Below are 16,803 nucleotides of genomic sequence, written 5' to 3'. Positions count from 1 at the left end.
CTCATCAAACTCCACTTGTTGACGTAGTTGATGTTTTAGCAAAGGAATGATTTATTTACTCCTTCTCCATCTCTCGCTCTCTCCTGTAGTTCCCGTACTGTGGCCTGTTATTCCGTCACCAGGGCTGGCCTCTGTGTCTCCACGACAAGGTGATCATCCAGCTCTCTCCTCTGGACCAACGCATCCTCCGCCCCGGGGACTTCTACCTGCAGGTATTCTATCAGCTGTTTTCATGGTCTGGTCTGACTTTATTGAACAGGTAGAGGAAGACAGTGGGGATCTGTTCTGACTTTATTGAACAGATAGAGGATGACAGTGGGGATCTGTTCTGACTTTATTGAACAGACAGAGGAAGACAGTGGGGATCTGTTCTGACTTTATTGAACAGATAGAGGGAGGATGACAGTGGGGATCTGTTCTGACTTTATTAAACATATAGAGGAAGACAGTGGGGATCTGTTCTGACTTTATTGAACAGATAGAGGGAGGAAGACAGTGGAGATCTGTTCTGACTTTATTGAACAGAGAGAGGAAGGATGACAGTGGGGATCTGTTCTGACTTTATTAAACATATAGAGGAAGACAGTGGGGATCTGTTCTGACTTTATTGAACAGATAGAGGGAGGATGACAGTGGGGATATGTTCTGACTTTATTGAACATATAGAGGGAGGAAGACAGTGGGGATCTGTTCTGACTTTATTGAACATATAGAGGGAGGAAGACAGTGGGGATCTGTTCTGACTTTATTGAACAGATAGAGGAAGACAGTGGGGATCTGTTCTGACTTTATTGAACAGAGGGAGGAAGACAGTGGGGATCTGTTCTGACTTTATTGAACATATAGAGGGAGGATGACAGTGGGGATCTGTTCTGACTTTATTGAATATATAGAGGGAGGAAGACAGTGGGGATCTGTTCTGACTTTATTGAACAGAGAGAGGGAGGATGACAGTGGGGATCTGTTCTGACTTTATTGAAAATATAGAGGGAGGATGACAGTGGGGATCTGTTCTGACTTTATTAAACATATAGAGGAAGACAGTGGGGATCTGTTCTGACTTTATTGAACATATAGAGGGAGGATGACAGTGGGGATCTGTTCTGACTTTATTGAACAGAGGGAGGAAGACAGTGGGGATCTGTTCTGACTTTATTGAACATATAGAGGGAGGAAGACAGTGGGGATCTGTTCTGACTTTTTTAAACATATAGAGGAAGACAGTGGGGATCTGTTCTGACTTTATTGAACAGAGAGAGGGAGGATGACAGTGGGGATATGTTCTGACTTTATTGAACATATAGAGGGAGGATGACAGTGGGGATCTGTTCTGACTTTATTAAACATATAGAGGAAGACAGTGGGGATCTGTTCTGACTTTATTGAACAGAGGGAGGAAGACAGTGGGGATCTGTTCTGACTTTATTGAACATATAGAGGGAGGAAGACAGTGGGGATCTGTTCTGACTTTATTGAACAGAGAGAGGAAGACAGTGGGGATCTGTTCTGACTTTATTAAACATATAGAGGAAGACAGTGGGGATCTGTTCTGACTTTATTGAACAGAGAGAGGGAGGATGACAGTGGGGATCTGTTCTGACTTTATTGAACATATAGAGGGAGGATGACAGTGGGGATCTGTTCTGACTTTATTGAACAGATAGAGGAAGACAGTGGGGATCTGTTCTGACTTTATTGAACAGATAGAGGATGACAGTGGGGATCTGTTCTGACTTTATTGAACAGAGAGAGGATGACAGTGGGGATCTGTTCTGACTTTATTGAACAGAGAGAGGATGACAGTGGGGATCTTTTCTGACTTTATTGAACAGAGAGAGGATGACAGTGGGGATCTTTTCTGACTTTATTGAACAGACAGAGGAAGACAGTGGGGATCTGTTCTGACTTTATTGAACAGATAGAGGGAGGAAGACAGTGGGGATCTGTTCTGACTTTATTGAACAGAGAGAGGGTGACAGTGGGGATCTGTTCTGACTTTATTGAACAGAGAGAGGATGACCGTGGGGATCTGTTCTGACTTTATTGAACAGATAGATGATGACAGTGGGGATCTGTTCTTACTTTATTGAACAGATAGAGGATGACAGTGGGGATCTGTTCTGACTTTATTGAACAGAGAGAGGATGACAGTGGGGATCTGTTCTGACTTTATAGAACAGGTAGAGGATGTGTTAAAGAACAGATTAGAACCTACTGACACTGTAGATATGTGGCTTAGACCCCTATACCACCATATACCCCTATACCACCATATACCACCCTATACCCCTATACCACCCTATACCTCTATACCACCATATACCACCCTATACCCCTATACCACCCTATACCTCTATACCCCCCTATACCACCCTATACCACTATACCACCATATACCCCTATACCACCATATACCACCCTATACCACCCTATACCACCATATACCCCTATACCACCCTATACCCCTATACCACCATATACCACCCTATACCCCTATACCACCCTATACCACCATATACCCCTATACCACCCTATACCCCTATACCACCCTATACCCCTATACCACCCTATACCACCCTATACCCCTAGACCACCCTATACCACTCTAGAAAACCCTAGACCACCCTATACCCCTAGACCACTCTATACCACCATATACCACCCTATACCCCTAGACCACCCTATACCACTCTATACCACCATATACCACCCTATACCCCTATACCACCCTATACCACTCTATACCACCATATACCACCCTGTACCCCTATACCACCCCTATACCACCATATACCCCTAGACCACTCTATACCACCATATACCACCCTAGACCCCTAGACCACCCTATACCCCTGACCACCCTAGACCCCTGACCACTCTAGACCACCCTAGGCCACTCTAGACTACCCTAGACCCCTGACCACCCTAGACCACCCTATACCTCTAGACCACCCTATACCCCTAGACCCCTGACCACTCTAGACCCCTAGACCACCATAGACCCCTAGACCACCCTAGACCACCCTATACCTCTAGACCACCCTATACCCCTAGACCACCCTATACCCCTATACCACCCTATACCCTTAGACCACCCTATACCACTCTATACCCCTAGACCCCTGACCACTCTAGACCCCTAGACCACCATAGACCCCTAGACCACCCTATACCTCTAGACCACCCTATACCTCTAGACCACCCTATACCACTAGACCACCCTATACCTCTAGACCACCCTATACCCCTAGACCACCCTATACCACTCTATACCCCTAGACCCCTGACCACTCTAGACCCCTAGACCACCATAGACCCCTAGACCACCCTATACCTCTAGACCACCCTATACCTCTAGACCACCCTATACCACTATACCACTCTAGACCTCTAGACCACCCTATACCACTAGACCACCCTATACCTCTAGACCACCCTATACCACTATACCACCCTATACCTCTAGACCACCCTATACCTCTAGACCACCCTATACCTCTAGACCACCCTATACCACTAGACCACCCTATACCTCTAGACCACCCTATACCACTAGACCACCCTAGACCACCCTAAACCCCTAGACCACCCTATACCTCTAGACCACCCTATACCTCTAGACCACCCTATACCTCTAGACCACCCTATACCACCCTATACCCCTAGACCACCCTATACCACTCTATACCACTCTATACCCCTAGACCCCTGACCACTCTAGACCCCTAGACCACCATAGACCCCTAGACCACCCTAGACCACCCTATACCCCTAGACCACCCTATACCACTAGACCACCCTATACCCCTAGACCACCCTATACCCCTAGACCACCCTATACCACTCTATACCCCTAGACCCCTGACCACTCTAGACCCCTAGACCACCATAGACCCCTAGACCACCCTATACCACTCTAAACCCCTAGACCACCCTTGGTCACATAGGCCACCCTAGACCCCTGACCACTTTAGACCCCTAGACCACCCTATACCCCTAGACCACTCTATACCCCTGGACCACCCTATAGCCCTAGACCACCCTATAGCCCTAGACCACCCTATACCCCTGACCACCCTAGACCCCTGACCACCCTAGACCCCTGACCACCCTAGACTCCTCTTGACCCTTGAAATAAGCCTGGAGATTTTATTGCGTTTTAAATCCTCAGTTGTTTTTAATGTGTTGTTGTATTCAAACGGCAGAGGTACCTTTTATATGTATGTAGAATATGTCTACTAAAACCCATGTATGTTTTCATTCAGGTGGCACCACCCTCTGTCTCCCCCAGCCCCTCCTCCACCAAGACCCCCAGGTGAGACATCCCCTCTCATTCTTTGGTTCTCCGTCTCTCTGCCCTCTCTTTCTACACTGAACCTATCAAGGCACAAGGCGAGACCCAGATGTAGACAGAGGAGGCAGATGGTTGGAGTCTTACAATGTTTATTAAATCCAAACAAGGAGGTTAGGCAATAGAATGGTTGTGTACAGGCAATAAGGTCAAAACCAGTTCAGAGTCCAATAGGTACCGAAGGGCAGGCAGATTCAAGGTCAGGGCAGGCAGATTCAAGGTCAGGGCAGGCAGATTCAAGGTCAGGGCAGGCAGATTCAAGGTCAGGGCAGACATATTCAAGGTCAGGGCAGGCAGATTCAAGGTCAGGGCAGGCAGATTCAAGGTCAGGGCAGGCAGATTCAAGGTCAGGGCAGACATAATCAAGGTCAGGGCAGGCAGATTCAAGGTCAGGGCAGGCAGATTCAAGGTCAGGGCAGGCAGATTCAAGGTCAGGGCAGGCAGATTCAAGGTCAGGGCAGACATAATCAAGGTCAGGGCAGGCAGATTCAAGGTCAGGGCAGGCAGATTCAAGGTCAGGGCAGGCAGATTCAAGGTCAGGGCAGACATAATCAAGGTCAGGGCAGGCAGATTCAAGGTCAGGGCAGGCAGATTCAAGGTCAGGGCAGGCAGATTCAAGGTCAGGGCAGGCAGATTCAAGGTCAGGGCAGACATAATCAAGGTCAGGGCAGGCAGATTCAAGGTCAGGGCAGGCAGATTCAAGGTCAGGGCAGGCAGATTCAAGGTCAGGGCAGACATAATCAAGGTCAGGGCAGGCAGATTCAAGGTCAGGGCAGGCAGATTCAAGGTCAGGGCAGGCAGATTCAAGGTCAGGGCAGGCAGATTCAAGGTCAGGGCAGACATAATCAAGGTCAGGGCAGGCAGATTCAAGGTCAGGGCAGGCAGATTCAAGGTCAGGGCAGGCAGACAGAATCAAGGTCAGGGCAGGCAGATTCAAGTTCAGGGCAGGCAGATTCAAGGTCAGGGCAAGCAGATTCAAGGTCAGGGCAGGCAGATTCAAGGTCAGGGCAGGCAGATTCAAGGTCAGGGCAGGCAGATGGAAGGTCAGGGCAGGCAGGATGATCAGGCAGGTGGGAAAGTAGTACAGAGTCAGGCAGGGGTCAAAACCAGGAAGACTATCAAAAAGAGAATAGCAAAAGAAGTAACGGGAAAAGCAGGCTGGTTGACCTGACTAAACATACAAGATGAACTGGCACAGAGAGACAGGAAACACAGGGATAAATACACTGGTACAGAGAGACAGGAAACACAGGGATAAATACACTGGTACAGAGAGACAGGAAACACAGGGATAAATACACTGGTACAGAGAGACAGGAAACACAGGGATAAATACACTGGTATATAGAGACAGGAAACACAGGGATAAATACACTGGCACAGAGAGACAGGAAACACAGGGATAAATACACTGGCACAGAGAGACAGGAAACACAGGGATAAATACACTGGGGAAAATAAACGACACCTGGAGGGGGTGGAGACAGTCACAGGAACAGGTGAAACAGATCAGGGCGTGACAGAACTAAAATATGAACGCAACATACACTGCTCAAAATAATAAAGGGAACACTTAAACAACACAATGTAACTCCAAGTCAATCACACTTCTGTGAAATCAAACTGTCCACTTAGGAAGCAACACTGATTGACAATACATTTCACATGCTGTTGTGCAAATGGAATAGACAAAAGGTGGAAATTATAGGCAATTAGCAAGACACCCCCAATAAAGGAGTGATTCTGCAGGTGGTGACCACAGACCACTTCTCAGTTCCTATGCTTCCTGGCTGATGTTTTGGTCACTTTTGAATGCTGGCGGTGCTTTCACTCTAGTGGTAGCATGAGACGGCGTCTACAACCCACACAAGTGGTTCAGGTAGTGCAGTTCATCCAGAATGGCACATCAATGCGAGCTGTGGCAAGAAGGTTTGCTGTGTCTGTCAGCGTAGTGTCCAGAGCATGGAGGCGCTACCAGGAGACAGGCCAGTACATCAGGAGATGTGGGGGAGGCCGTAGGAGGGCAACAACCCAGCAGCAGGACCGCTACCTCCGCCTTTGGGCAAGGAGGTGCACTGCCAGAGCCCTGCAAAACGCTGATGTCAGCGTTGTGCCCCATGGTGGCGGTGGGGTTACGGTTTTGGGGCAGGCGTAAGCTACGGACAACGAACGCAACGGCATTTTATCGATGGCGATTTGAAAGCACAGAGATACAGTAACGAGATCCTGAGGCCCGTTGTCGTGCCATTCATCCGCCGCCATCACCTCATGTTTCAGCATGATAATGCACAGCAAGGATCTGTACTCAATTCCTGGAAGCTGAAAATGTCCCAGTTCTTTTTTTTAAAGGTATCTGTGACCAACAGATGCATATCTGTATTCCCAGTAATTTAAAATCTATAGATTAGAGCCTAATGAATTTATTTCAATTGACTGATGTCCTTCTATGAACTGTAACTCAGTAAAATCTTAGAAATTGTTGCATGTTGTGTTTATATTTTAGTTCAGTGTATAAATATATAACCAGGTCTTATCTAGTCATACCTGTGGTACCCTGTGACGCGTAGCTCTGCTGTGAATCATGGGTAAAGGTAAGGTATAGGGCTGGACGATATGGCCAAAATGTCATATCACAATATTTTTCAAAAACGTTTTAACGGTAAGACAATATTTTTACAGTATTTTATGTTTTTTTTAAATATAATAAAAGTTTGAAAATTGTTTTATGAATAGTGCTTGAAACTAGGGTGGCAACACGTACATTATAAGGGATTTCAATACGTCTTTCTCCATTTTGAATGTTTTATACCGGTCAATCAAAAGTTGATCTCATTTGAGATTATTTCCACACTGCCACGTAGGGCCAAAAATATAGGCCTTATTTTTAATAAAAATATAACCCTTTTCATAGTGGGCAAAAAGCCCGGAGGCGTTTAACTAATTATTCAGTAGAGTACTAATAGGATCTGTATGGAGGCGTTGTTGTGAACGAGTAGGAACCAATGTTTTGGCCAGTTTTTCCCAGGGGACTGGGACCCTTACTTCACGTAGCTAACATATTCATGCTTCGCCTATTCCTCTCGGGAAGATACCGTTGCACAAACAACATGCTGATTTAGGCACCAGCACTGGTATCAAGCTGTCTTAGCTAGCTACGTTTGTTCTGACTCAATACATGTATTAGCTAGCTACGTTTGTTCTGACTCAATACATGTCTTAGCTAGCTACGTTTGTTCTGACTCAATACATGTATTAGCTAGCTACGTTTGTTCTGACTCAGTACATGTATTAGCTAGCTACGTTTGTTCTGACTCAATACATGTATTAGCTAGCTACGTTTGTTCTGACTCAATACATGTATTAGCTAGCTACGTTTGTTCTGACTCAGTACATGTCTTTAGCTAGCTACGTTTGTTCTGACTCAGTACATGTCTTTAGCTAGCTAGCCAGCTAAATAGCGATCAGTATTAGCTGCTAACAAGATTTTATTTGAGCAACTTGCTTAGAAAAGACAAATTAACAGACAATAAGATACACAAACTAATAGTGTAATTATAATTTTAATGTATTTATTCATTATTAATTATAGAACGCGTGTGGATTGATATTAAGAAGCAAAGTGGAAAGCGCCATTGTTGTCATCAACATATTGTTGCATCTGCTGCGTTGACCAATGGCGCTCCTTGTGTGACAGGGGGCGGGGCTTGGTGAGAGTGTCAACTCAAGTAGCGTGTAAACTATACAAACGAAATGACGTATCACATTTAACAAACCAAACATACCGTTATAGAAGGTAAAGTAAAAACCCAAACCGGTCCTTGCATCAAGACCGGTATATTGTATAATACGGTGTACCGTCCAGCCCTAGTAAGGTAACCAGGCAACCGCTTTCTCACGCTACCCAAACCGGAAGTGCCGCGTGCGTGAGCGTTGCAAAATAAAATGTACACATACATGTGATTCAATCATTGCACCCACGCCGCTCGCGCGCACCAACGAGCGTCTGAGTAGCCAGGCGCTAAAATAGAAGTTGCTTCTATTTGTGACACCGAACGCGATGCAAGTCTTGCCTCTCCCATCTCCTCATTGGTTATACCCAGGTGCCATCTCCTCATTGGTTATACCCAGGTGCCATCTCCTCATTGGTTATACCCAGGTGCCATCTCCTCATTGGTTAGCCCCAGGTGCCATCTCCTCATTGGTTATACCCAGGTGCCATCTCCTCATTGGTTATACCCAGGTGCCATCTCCTCATTGGTTATACCCACGTGCCATCTCCTCATTGGTTATACCCACGTGCCATCTCCTCATTGGTTATACCCACGTGCCATCTCCTCATTGGTTATACCCAGGTGCCATCTCCTCATTGGTTATACCCAGGTGCCATCTCCTCATTGGTTACACCCAGGTGCCATCTCCTCATTGGTTATACCCAGGTGCCATCTCCTCATTGGTTATACCCACGTGCCATCTCCTCATTGGTTATACCCAGGTACCATCTCCTCATTGGTTATACCCAGGTGCCATCTCCTCATTGGTTATACCCAGGTGCCATCTCCTCATTGGTTATGCCCAGGTGCCATCTCCTCATTGGTTATACCCAGGTGCCATCTCCTCATTGGTTATACCCAGGTGCCATCTCCTCATTGGTTATGCCCAGGTGCCATCTCCTCATTGGTTATACCCAGGTGCCATCTCCTCATTGGTTATACCCAGGTGCCATCTCCTCATTGGTTATACCCAGGTGCCATCTCCTCATTGGTTATACCCAGGTGCCATCTCCTCATTGGTTATACCCAGGTGCCATCTCCTCATTGGTTATACCCAGGTGCCATCTCCTCATTGGTTATACCCAGGTGCCATCTCCTCATTGGTTACACCCAGGTGCCATCTCCTCATTGGTTATACCCAGGTGCCATCTCCTCATTGGTTATACCCACGTGCCATCTCCTCATTGGTTATACCCAGGTGCCATCTCCTCATTGGTTATACCCAGGTGCCATCTCCTCATTGGTTATACCCAGGTGCCATCTCCTCATTGGTTATACCCAGGTGCCATCTCCTCATTGGTTATACCCAGGTGCCATCTCCTCATTGGTTATACCCAGGTGCCATCTCCTCATTGGTTATACCCAGGTGCCATCTCCTCATTGGTTATGCCCAGGTGCCATCTCCTCATTGGTTATACCCAGGTGCCATCTCCTCATTGGTTATACCCAGGTGCCATCTCCTCATTGGTTATACCCAGGTGCCATCTCCTCATTGGTTATACCCAGGTGCCATCTCCTCATTGGTTATACCCAGGTGCCATCTCCTCATTGGTTATACCCAGGTGCCATCTCCTCATTGGTTATACCCAGGTGCCATCTCCTCATTGGTTATACCCACGTGCCATCTCCTCATTGGTTATACCCAGGTACCATCTCCTCATTGGTTATACCCAGGTGCCATCTCCTCATTGGTTATACCCAGGTGCCATCTCCTCATTGGTTATGCCCAGGTGCCATCTCCTCATTGGTTATACCCAGGTGCCATCTCCTCATTGGTTATACCCAGGTGCCATCTCCTCATTGGTTATGCCCAGGTGCCATCTCCTCATTGGTTATACCCAGGTGCCATCTCCTCATTGGTTATACCCAGGTGCCATCTCCTCATTGGTTATACCCAGGTGCCATCTCCTCATTGGTTATACCCAGGTGCCATCTCCTCATTGGTTATACCCAGGTGCCATCTCCTCATTGGTTATACCCAGGTGCCATCTCCTCATTGGTTATACCCAGGTGCCATCTCCTCATTGGTTACACCCAGGTGCCATCTCCTCATTGGTTATACCCAGGTGCCATCTCCTCATTGGTTATACCCACGTGCCATCTCCTCATTGGTTATACCCAGGTGCCATCTCCTCATTGGTTATACCCAGGTGCCATCTCCTCATTGGTTATACCCAGGTGCCATCTCCTCATTGGTTATACCCAGGTGCCATCTCCTCATTGGTTATACCCAGGTGCCATCTCCTCATTGGTTATACCCAGGTGCCATCTCCTCATTGGTTACACCCAGGTGGGTGATTGAAAGATGAACGGAGATCGGTTGTGGTAATGCACCTTATTATGAAAGTTAGTTGTCAATCGCCATATAAAGACCAAAGAAGAAGAAGAAGCCTGGAAGAAGGAGAGATGACTAGAAACGATTCGGTTGAACGTTTTATTTGTGGATTAATTGTCGGAGTAGAGGACCTTGTGCATTTCAGGTAAAAAAACAACTCAAAGTTTATATCCCAGGACAAACTAGCAACAGCAAGCTAGCTAGCTAAATAGGATAAATTAGCTAGCAACTGCAAGCTAGCTAGCTAAATAGGACAAATTAGCTAGCAACAGCAAGCTAGCTAGCTAAATAGGATAAATTAGCTAGCAACTGCAAGCTAGCAAGCTAAATAGGACAAATTAGCTAGCAACTGCAAGTTGTAAGGTAACCGGGTAAACTCTCTCTCTCTCCCCCACTCTAGCCCACCCTGTATCATCCTGCGTTGTCTGGCCCCCAGTGGGCAGCATGTAGAGGAGGTAAAGGTACCAGAGCTAGCCTACAAATCCCTCTTCACCATGGCCTGGCTCAACTCAGGTAAACTGCTCTCATTGGACACTGCTTCAGCTCCTCCAACGTGTGTGTGTGTGTGTGTGTGTGTGTGTGTGTGTGTGTGTGTGTGTGTGTGTGTGTGTGTGTGTGTGTGTGTGTGTGTGTGTGTGTGTGTGTGTGTGTGTGTGTGTGTGTGTGTGTGTGTGTGTGTGTGTGGTTATTCGGCGGGGTTAATGCAGGGATCATCAACTAGATTCAGCCACGGGATGATTTTGTTCTGGAGCGGCTGGCCGAGGGGCCGGAACATAATTACTAATAATTTGTAGACTGCAAATTGACCGCAGGAATCTCAAACAGATATAGTTTTTGACTAAAACATATTCATTTTCAAACATTGCTTACATTTGTATACGATCACATATACAGTGCCTTCGGGAAAGTATTCAGACCCCCTGACTTTTTCCACATTTTGTTACGTTACAGCCTTTTTCTAAAATGGATTAAATATAAAAGAAATCCTCAGCAATCTACACACAATATCCCATAATGACATCACAATACCCCATAATGACATCACAATATCCCATAATGACATCACAATACCCCATAATGACATCACAATACCCCATAATGACATCACAATACCCCATAATGACAAAACAAAAACAGGTTTTTAGACATTTTTGCAAATGTATTAAAGATAAAAAACTGAAATACCTTATTTAAATAAGTATTCAGACCCTTTGCTATGAGACTCAAAATTGAGCTCAGGTGCATCCTGTTTCCATTGATCATCCTTGAGATGTTTCTACAACTTGATTGGAGTCCACCTGTGGTAAATTCAATTGATTGGACATGATTTGGAAAGGCACACACCTGGCTATATAAGGTCCCACAGTTGACAGTGCATGTCAGAGCAAAAACCAAGCCATGAGGTTGAAGGAATTGTCCGTAGAGCTCCGAGACAGGATGGTGTCGAGGCACAGATCAGGGGAAGGGTACCAAAACATTTCTGCTGCGTTGACGTCCCCAAGAACACAGTGGCCTCCATCATTCCTAAATGGAAGAAGTTTGGAACCACCAAGACTCTTCCTAGAGCTGGCCGCCCGGCCAAACTGAGTAATCGGGGGAGAAGGGCCTTGGTCAGGGAGGTGACCAGGAACCCGATGGTCACTCTGACAGAGCTCCAGAGTTCCTCTGTGGAGATGGGAGAACCTTCCAGAAGGACAACCATCTCTGCAGCACTCCACCAATCAGGCCTTTATGGTAGAGTGGCCAGATGGAAGTCACATGACAGCCCGCTTGCAGTTTGCCAAAAGGCACTTAAAGACTCTCAGACCATGAGAAACTAGATTCTCTGGTATGATGAAACCAAGATTGAACCCTTTGGACTGAATGCCAAACGTCACTTCTGGAGGAAACCTGGCACCATCCCTACGGTGAAGCATGGTGGTTGGCAGCATCATGCTGTGGGGATGTTTTTCAGCTGCAGGGACTGGGAGACTAGTCAGGATCGAGGGAAAGATGAACGGAGCAAAGTACAGAGAGGTCCTTGATTAAAACCTGCTCCAGACTGCTCAGGACCAGACTGGGGTGAAGGTTCACCTTCCAACAGGACAACGACCCTAAGCACACAGCCAAGACAACGAAGGAGTGGCTTCGGGACAAGTCTCTGAATGTCCTTGAATGGTGAGCCCGGACATGAACCCGATCAAACATCTGTGGAGAGACCTGAAAATAGCTGTGCAGCAACGCTCCCCATCCAACCTGACAGAGCTTGAGAGGATCTGCAGAGAAGAATGGGAGAAACTCCCCAAATACAGGTGTGCCAAGCTTGTAGCGTCATACCCAAGAAGACTCGATGCTGTAATCGCTGTCAAAGGTGCTTCAACAAAGTACTGAGTAAAGGGTCTGTATACTTATGTAAATGTGATATTTCCAGTTTTTATTTTGAATACATTTACAAAAATGTCTAAAAACCTGTTTGCTTTGTCATTATGGGGTATTGTGTGTAGACTGATGAGGGGGGGGAAAACGATTTAATACATTTTAGAAACAAGGCTGTAAAATGTGGGAAAAGTCTCAGGGTCTGAATACTTTCTGAAGGCTCTGGGATTTACTTTGGAACAGATGTCCAACGTTAAAACCACTAGGAGCTGATTTGCTGGTGTTTTTACTGTATTTTATGTCCAACAGAAAACTTGGGGGGGCCGCCAGTTGGACAACCCTGGGTTAATGGTTACCGCTGAAGACACATTTCTATCTGGTGTGGATTAATAAAGTATCGTTCTTCTCAGTCAACAGGGAGCGGAGCGGAGCAGGAACGGGGACAGGGTCTGGGACAGGGTCTGGGACGGGGTCGGGGACAGGGTCTGGGACGGGGTCTGGGACGGGGTCTGGAACGGGGTCTGGGACTGGGTCTGGGACGGGGTCTGGGACAAGGTCGGGGAGGACACTGTCCCACTGCCTCCTGTCTGCAGAGAACGACATCTTCAGAGTCCCCTGGGAGGATGTCGTACACCCTCAGTTCATTAACAGACCCACAGCCATGGTTGCTGCGCCTATTAGGGTCCCTACCAAGGGAGAAGGGGACGGGGGGAGGGAACAGGAGGTCTTCAAGCCTTCGGATAGGGCCAGATGCATTTTGATTGACACATCCACGGCCCAATGTGGAGAGAGTAAGGAGGTGAAGCTCCTCCCACGTTTGAGACAGCCTATCGAGACCAGTGACGATGGGAAAGGTTTTGACATCGCAGCAGAAGAGGACTCGGACGCTGAGGGAGAGTACGTTGAACTGGAAGAGATCAGTCCACCACGCTTCTCTCCTCAGAAAGGATCCTTAACACAGTCTATTAGTCTGAACTACAGGAACCGGCATGAACCCCGGACTACACCCCAACACACACCCCAATACACACCCCAATACACACCCCAACACACACCCCTTCAACCTTTACACCCAACCCAACACGCCCCCAAAGCAACCCCCGCCCAGCCCTTTCAGGCCCCAGTGAAAAGCAGCACTTTCTCCCAGTCCATGGTGTGTTCCAGACTCATCGAGGAAAACCTGAACAACGACGAGTTTTACCCTGTCATCCTCACCCCAACGGCCCCCAGCTCCCCAACGGCCCCCACCTCCCCAACGGCCCCCAGCTCCCCAACGGCCCCCAGCTCCCCAACGGCCCCCACCTCCCCAACGGCCCCCAGCTCCCCAACGGCCCCCAGCTCCCCAACGGCCCCCACCTCCCCAACGGCCCCCAGCTCCCCAACGGCCCCCAGCTCCCCAACGGCCCCCACCTCCCCCAGCGGTGAGAGGACAGCGTCAGACCGTACAGAAGGTAATTCTGCTCGTCTCCAGAGGCTAACACAACGTGTCTCTGAGCGTGTGTCTGAGTCTCACTGGTCAGTGTGTGACGGCACCGCCTTATCAGGGGTTTCTGACCCCGAGACTGACAGCCAGGAGGTTTTAACCCAGTCACACAGTATAGTGGAGAGGGAAGAGTCCCTCAGTCACCCCCAGACTGACAGCCAGGAGGTTTTAACCCAGTCACACAGTATAGTGGAGAGGGGAGAGTCCCTCAGTCACCCTCAGACTGACAGCCAGGAGGTTTTAACCCAGTCACACAGTATAGTGGAGAGGAAGGAGTCTCTCAGTCACCCTCAGACTGACAGCCAGGAGGTTTTAACCCAGTCACACAGTATAGTGGAGAGGGGAGAGTCTCTCAGTCACCCTCAGACTGACAGCCAGGAGGTTTTAACCCAGTCACACAGTATAGTGGAGAGGGAAGAGTCCCTCAGTCACCCCCAGACTGACAACCAGGAGGTTTTAACCCAGTCACACAGTATAGTGGAGAGGGACGAGTCCCTCAGTCACCCTCAGACTGACAGCCAGGAGGTTTTAACCCAGTCACACAGTATAGTGGAGAGGGAGGAGTCTCTCAGTCACCCTCAGACTGACAGCCAGGAGGTTTTAACCCAGTCACACAGTATAGTGGAGAGGGAGGAGTCCCTCAGTCACCCCCAGACTGACAGCCAGGAGGTTTTAACCCAGTCACACAGTATAGTGGAGAGGGGAGAGTCCCTCAGTCACCCCCAGACTGACAACCAGGAGGTTTTAACCCAGTCACACAGTATAGTGGAGAGGGAAGAGTCCCTCAGTCACCCCCAGACTGACAGCCAGGAGGTTTTAACCCAGTCACACAGTATAGTGGAGAGGGAAGAGTCCCTCAGTCACCCCCAGACTGACAGCCAGGAGGTTTTAACCCAGTCACACAGTATAGTGGAGAGGGAAGAGTCCCTCAGTCACCCCCAGACTGACAGCCAGGAGGTTTTAACCCAGTCACACAGTATAGTGGAGAGGGGAGAGTCTCCCAGTCACCCTCAGACTGACAGCCAGGAGGTTTTAACCCAGTCACACAGTATAGTGGAGAGGGAGGAGTCTCTCAGTCACCCTCAGACTGACAGCCAGGAGGTTTTAACCCAGTCACACAGTATAGTGGAGAGGGAGGAGTCCCTCAGTCACCCTCAGACTGACAGCCAGGAGGTTTTAACCCAGTCACACAGTATAGTGGAGAGGGAAGAGTCCCTCAGTCACCCCCAGACTGACAGCCAGGAGGTTTTAACCCAGTCACACAGTATAGTGGAGAGGGAGGAGTCCCTCAGTCACCCTCAGACTGACAGCCAGGAGGTTTTAACCCAGTCACACAGTATAGTGGAGAGGGAGGAGTCTCTCAGTCACCCTCAGACTGACAGCCAGGAGGTTTTAACCCAGTCACACAGTATAGTGGAGAGGGAGGAGTCTCTCAGTCACCCTCAGACTGACAGCCAGGAGGTTTTAACCCAGTCACACAGTATAGTGGAGAGGGAAGAGTCCCTCAGTCACCCTCAGACTGACAGCCAGGAGGTTTTAACCCAGTCACACAGTATAGTGGAGAGGGAGGAGTCCCTCAGTCACCCCCAGACTGACAGCCAGGAGGTTTTAACCCAGTCACACAGTATAGTGGAGAGGGAAGAGTCCCTCAGTCACCCCCAGACTGACAACCAGGAGGTTTTAACCCAGTCACACAGTATAGTGGAGAGGGAAGAGTCCCTCAGTCACCCCCAGACTGACAGCCAGGAGGTTTTAACCCAGTCACACAGTATAGTGGAGAGGGGAGAGTCCCTCAGTCACCCCCAGACTGACAGCCAGGAGGTTTTAACCCAGTCACACAGTATAGTGGAGAGGGAAGAGTCCCTCAGTCACCCCCAGACTGACAGCCAGGAGGTTTTAACCCAGTCACACAGTATAGTGGAGAGGGAGGAGTCCCTCAGTCACCCCCAGACTGACAGCCAGTTGGTTTTAACCCAGTCACACAGTATAGTGGAGAGGGACGAGTCCCTCAGTCACCCCCAGACTGACAGCCAGGAGGTTTTAACCCAGTCACACAGTATAGTGGAGAGGGACGAGTCCCTCAGTCACCCCCAGACTGACAGCCAGGAGGTTTTAACCCAGTCACACAGTATAGTGGAGAGGGGAGAGTCCCTCAGTCACCCTCAGACTGACAGCCAGGAGGTTTTAACCCAGTCACACAGTATAGTGGAGAGGGAAGAGTCCCTCAGTCAGGAAGACAGCACTGTTCACAGTGAGGAGACAGACAGACTCCCGGAAGAGACACGAACAGTGGAGGGGGTGGAGGAGACGAGTGGAGAGGAGAGGAGGGATAGTGGTTCAGAAACCAGGACAGAGACAGAGGAGGAGGGATAGGGGTTCAGAAACCAGGACAGAGACAGAGGAGAGGGATAGGGGTTCAGAAACCAGGACAGAGACAGAGGAGAGGGATAGGGGTTCAGAAACCAGGACAGAGACAGAGGAGAGGGATAGTGGTTCAGAAACCAGGACA

General features: G+C 48.6%; 1 protein-coding gene across 1 annotated transcript in view; it reads left to right on the top strand.

Annotated features, from left to right (window-relative positions):
* LOC139575148 (uro-adherence factor A-like) overlaps positions 1–16,794 on the top strand; it is a 25,646-nt gene extending 8,852 nt beyond the window's left edge. The window contains exons 2-5 of the mRNA XM_071400152.1: positions 90–212; positions 4,266–4,315; positions 10,857–10,969; positions 13,222–16,794. Coding sequence (XP_071256253.1) covers positions 90–212; positions 4,266–4,315; positions 10,857–10,969; positions 13,222–16,667 — 3,732 coding nt within the window. The 3' untranslated portion in view covers positions 16,668–16,794. The remainder of the gene's footprint in view (positions 1–89; positions 213–4,265; positions 4,316–10,856; positions 10,970–13,221) is intronic.
* Positions 16,795–16,803: the final 9 nt, after the last annotated feature.

Source organism: Salvelinus alpinus, chromosome 5 (assembly GCF_045679555.1).
Source record: "Salvelinus alpinus chromosome 5, SLU_Salpinus.1, whole genome shotgun sequence".
In the NCBI taxonomy this organism is placed as follows: Eukaryota; Metazoa; Chordata; class Actinopteri; order Salmoniformes; family Salmonidae; genus Salvelinus; species Salvelinus alpinus.
Note: the sequence above shows the minus strand (reverse complement) of the source record. Positions and strands in the feature narration are given on the sequence as shown.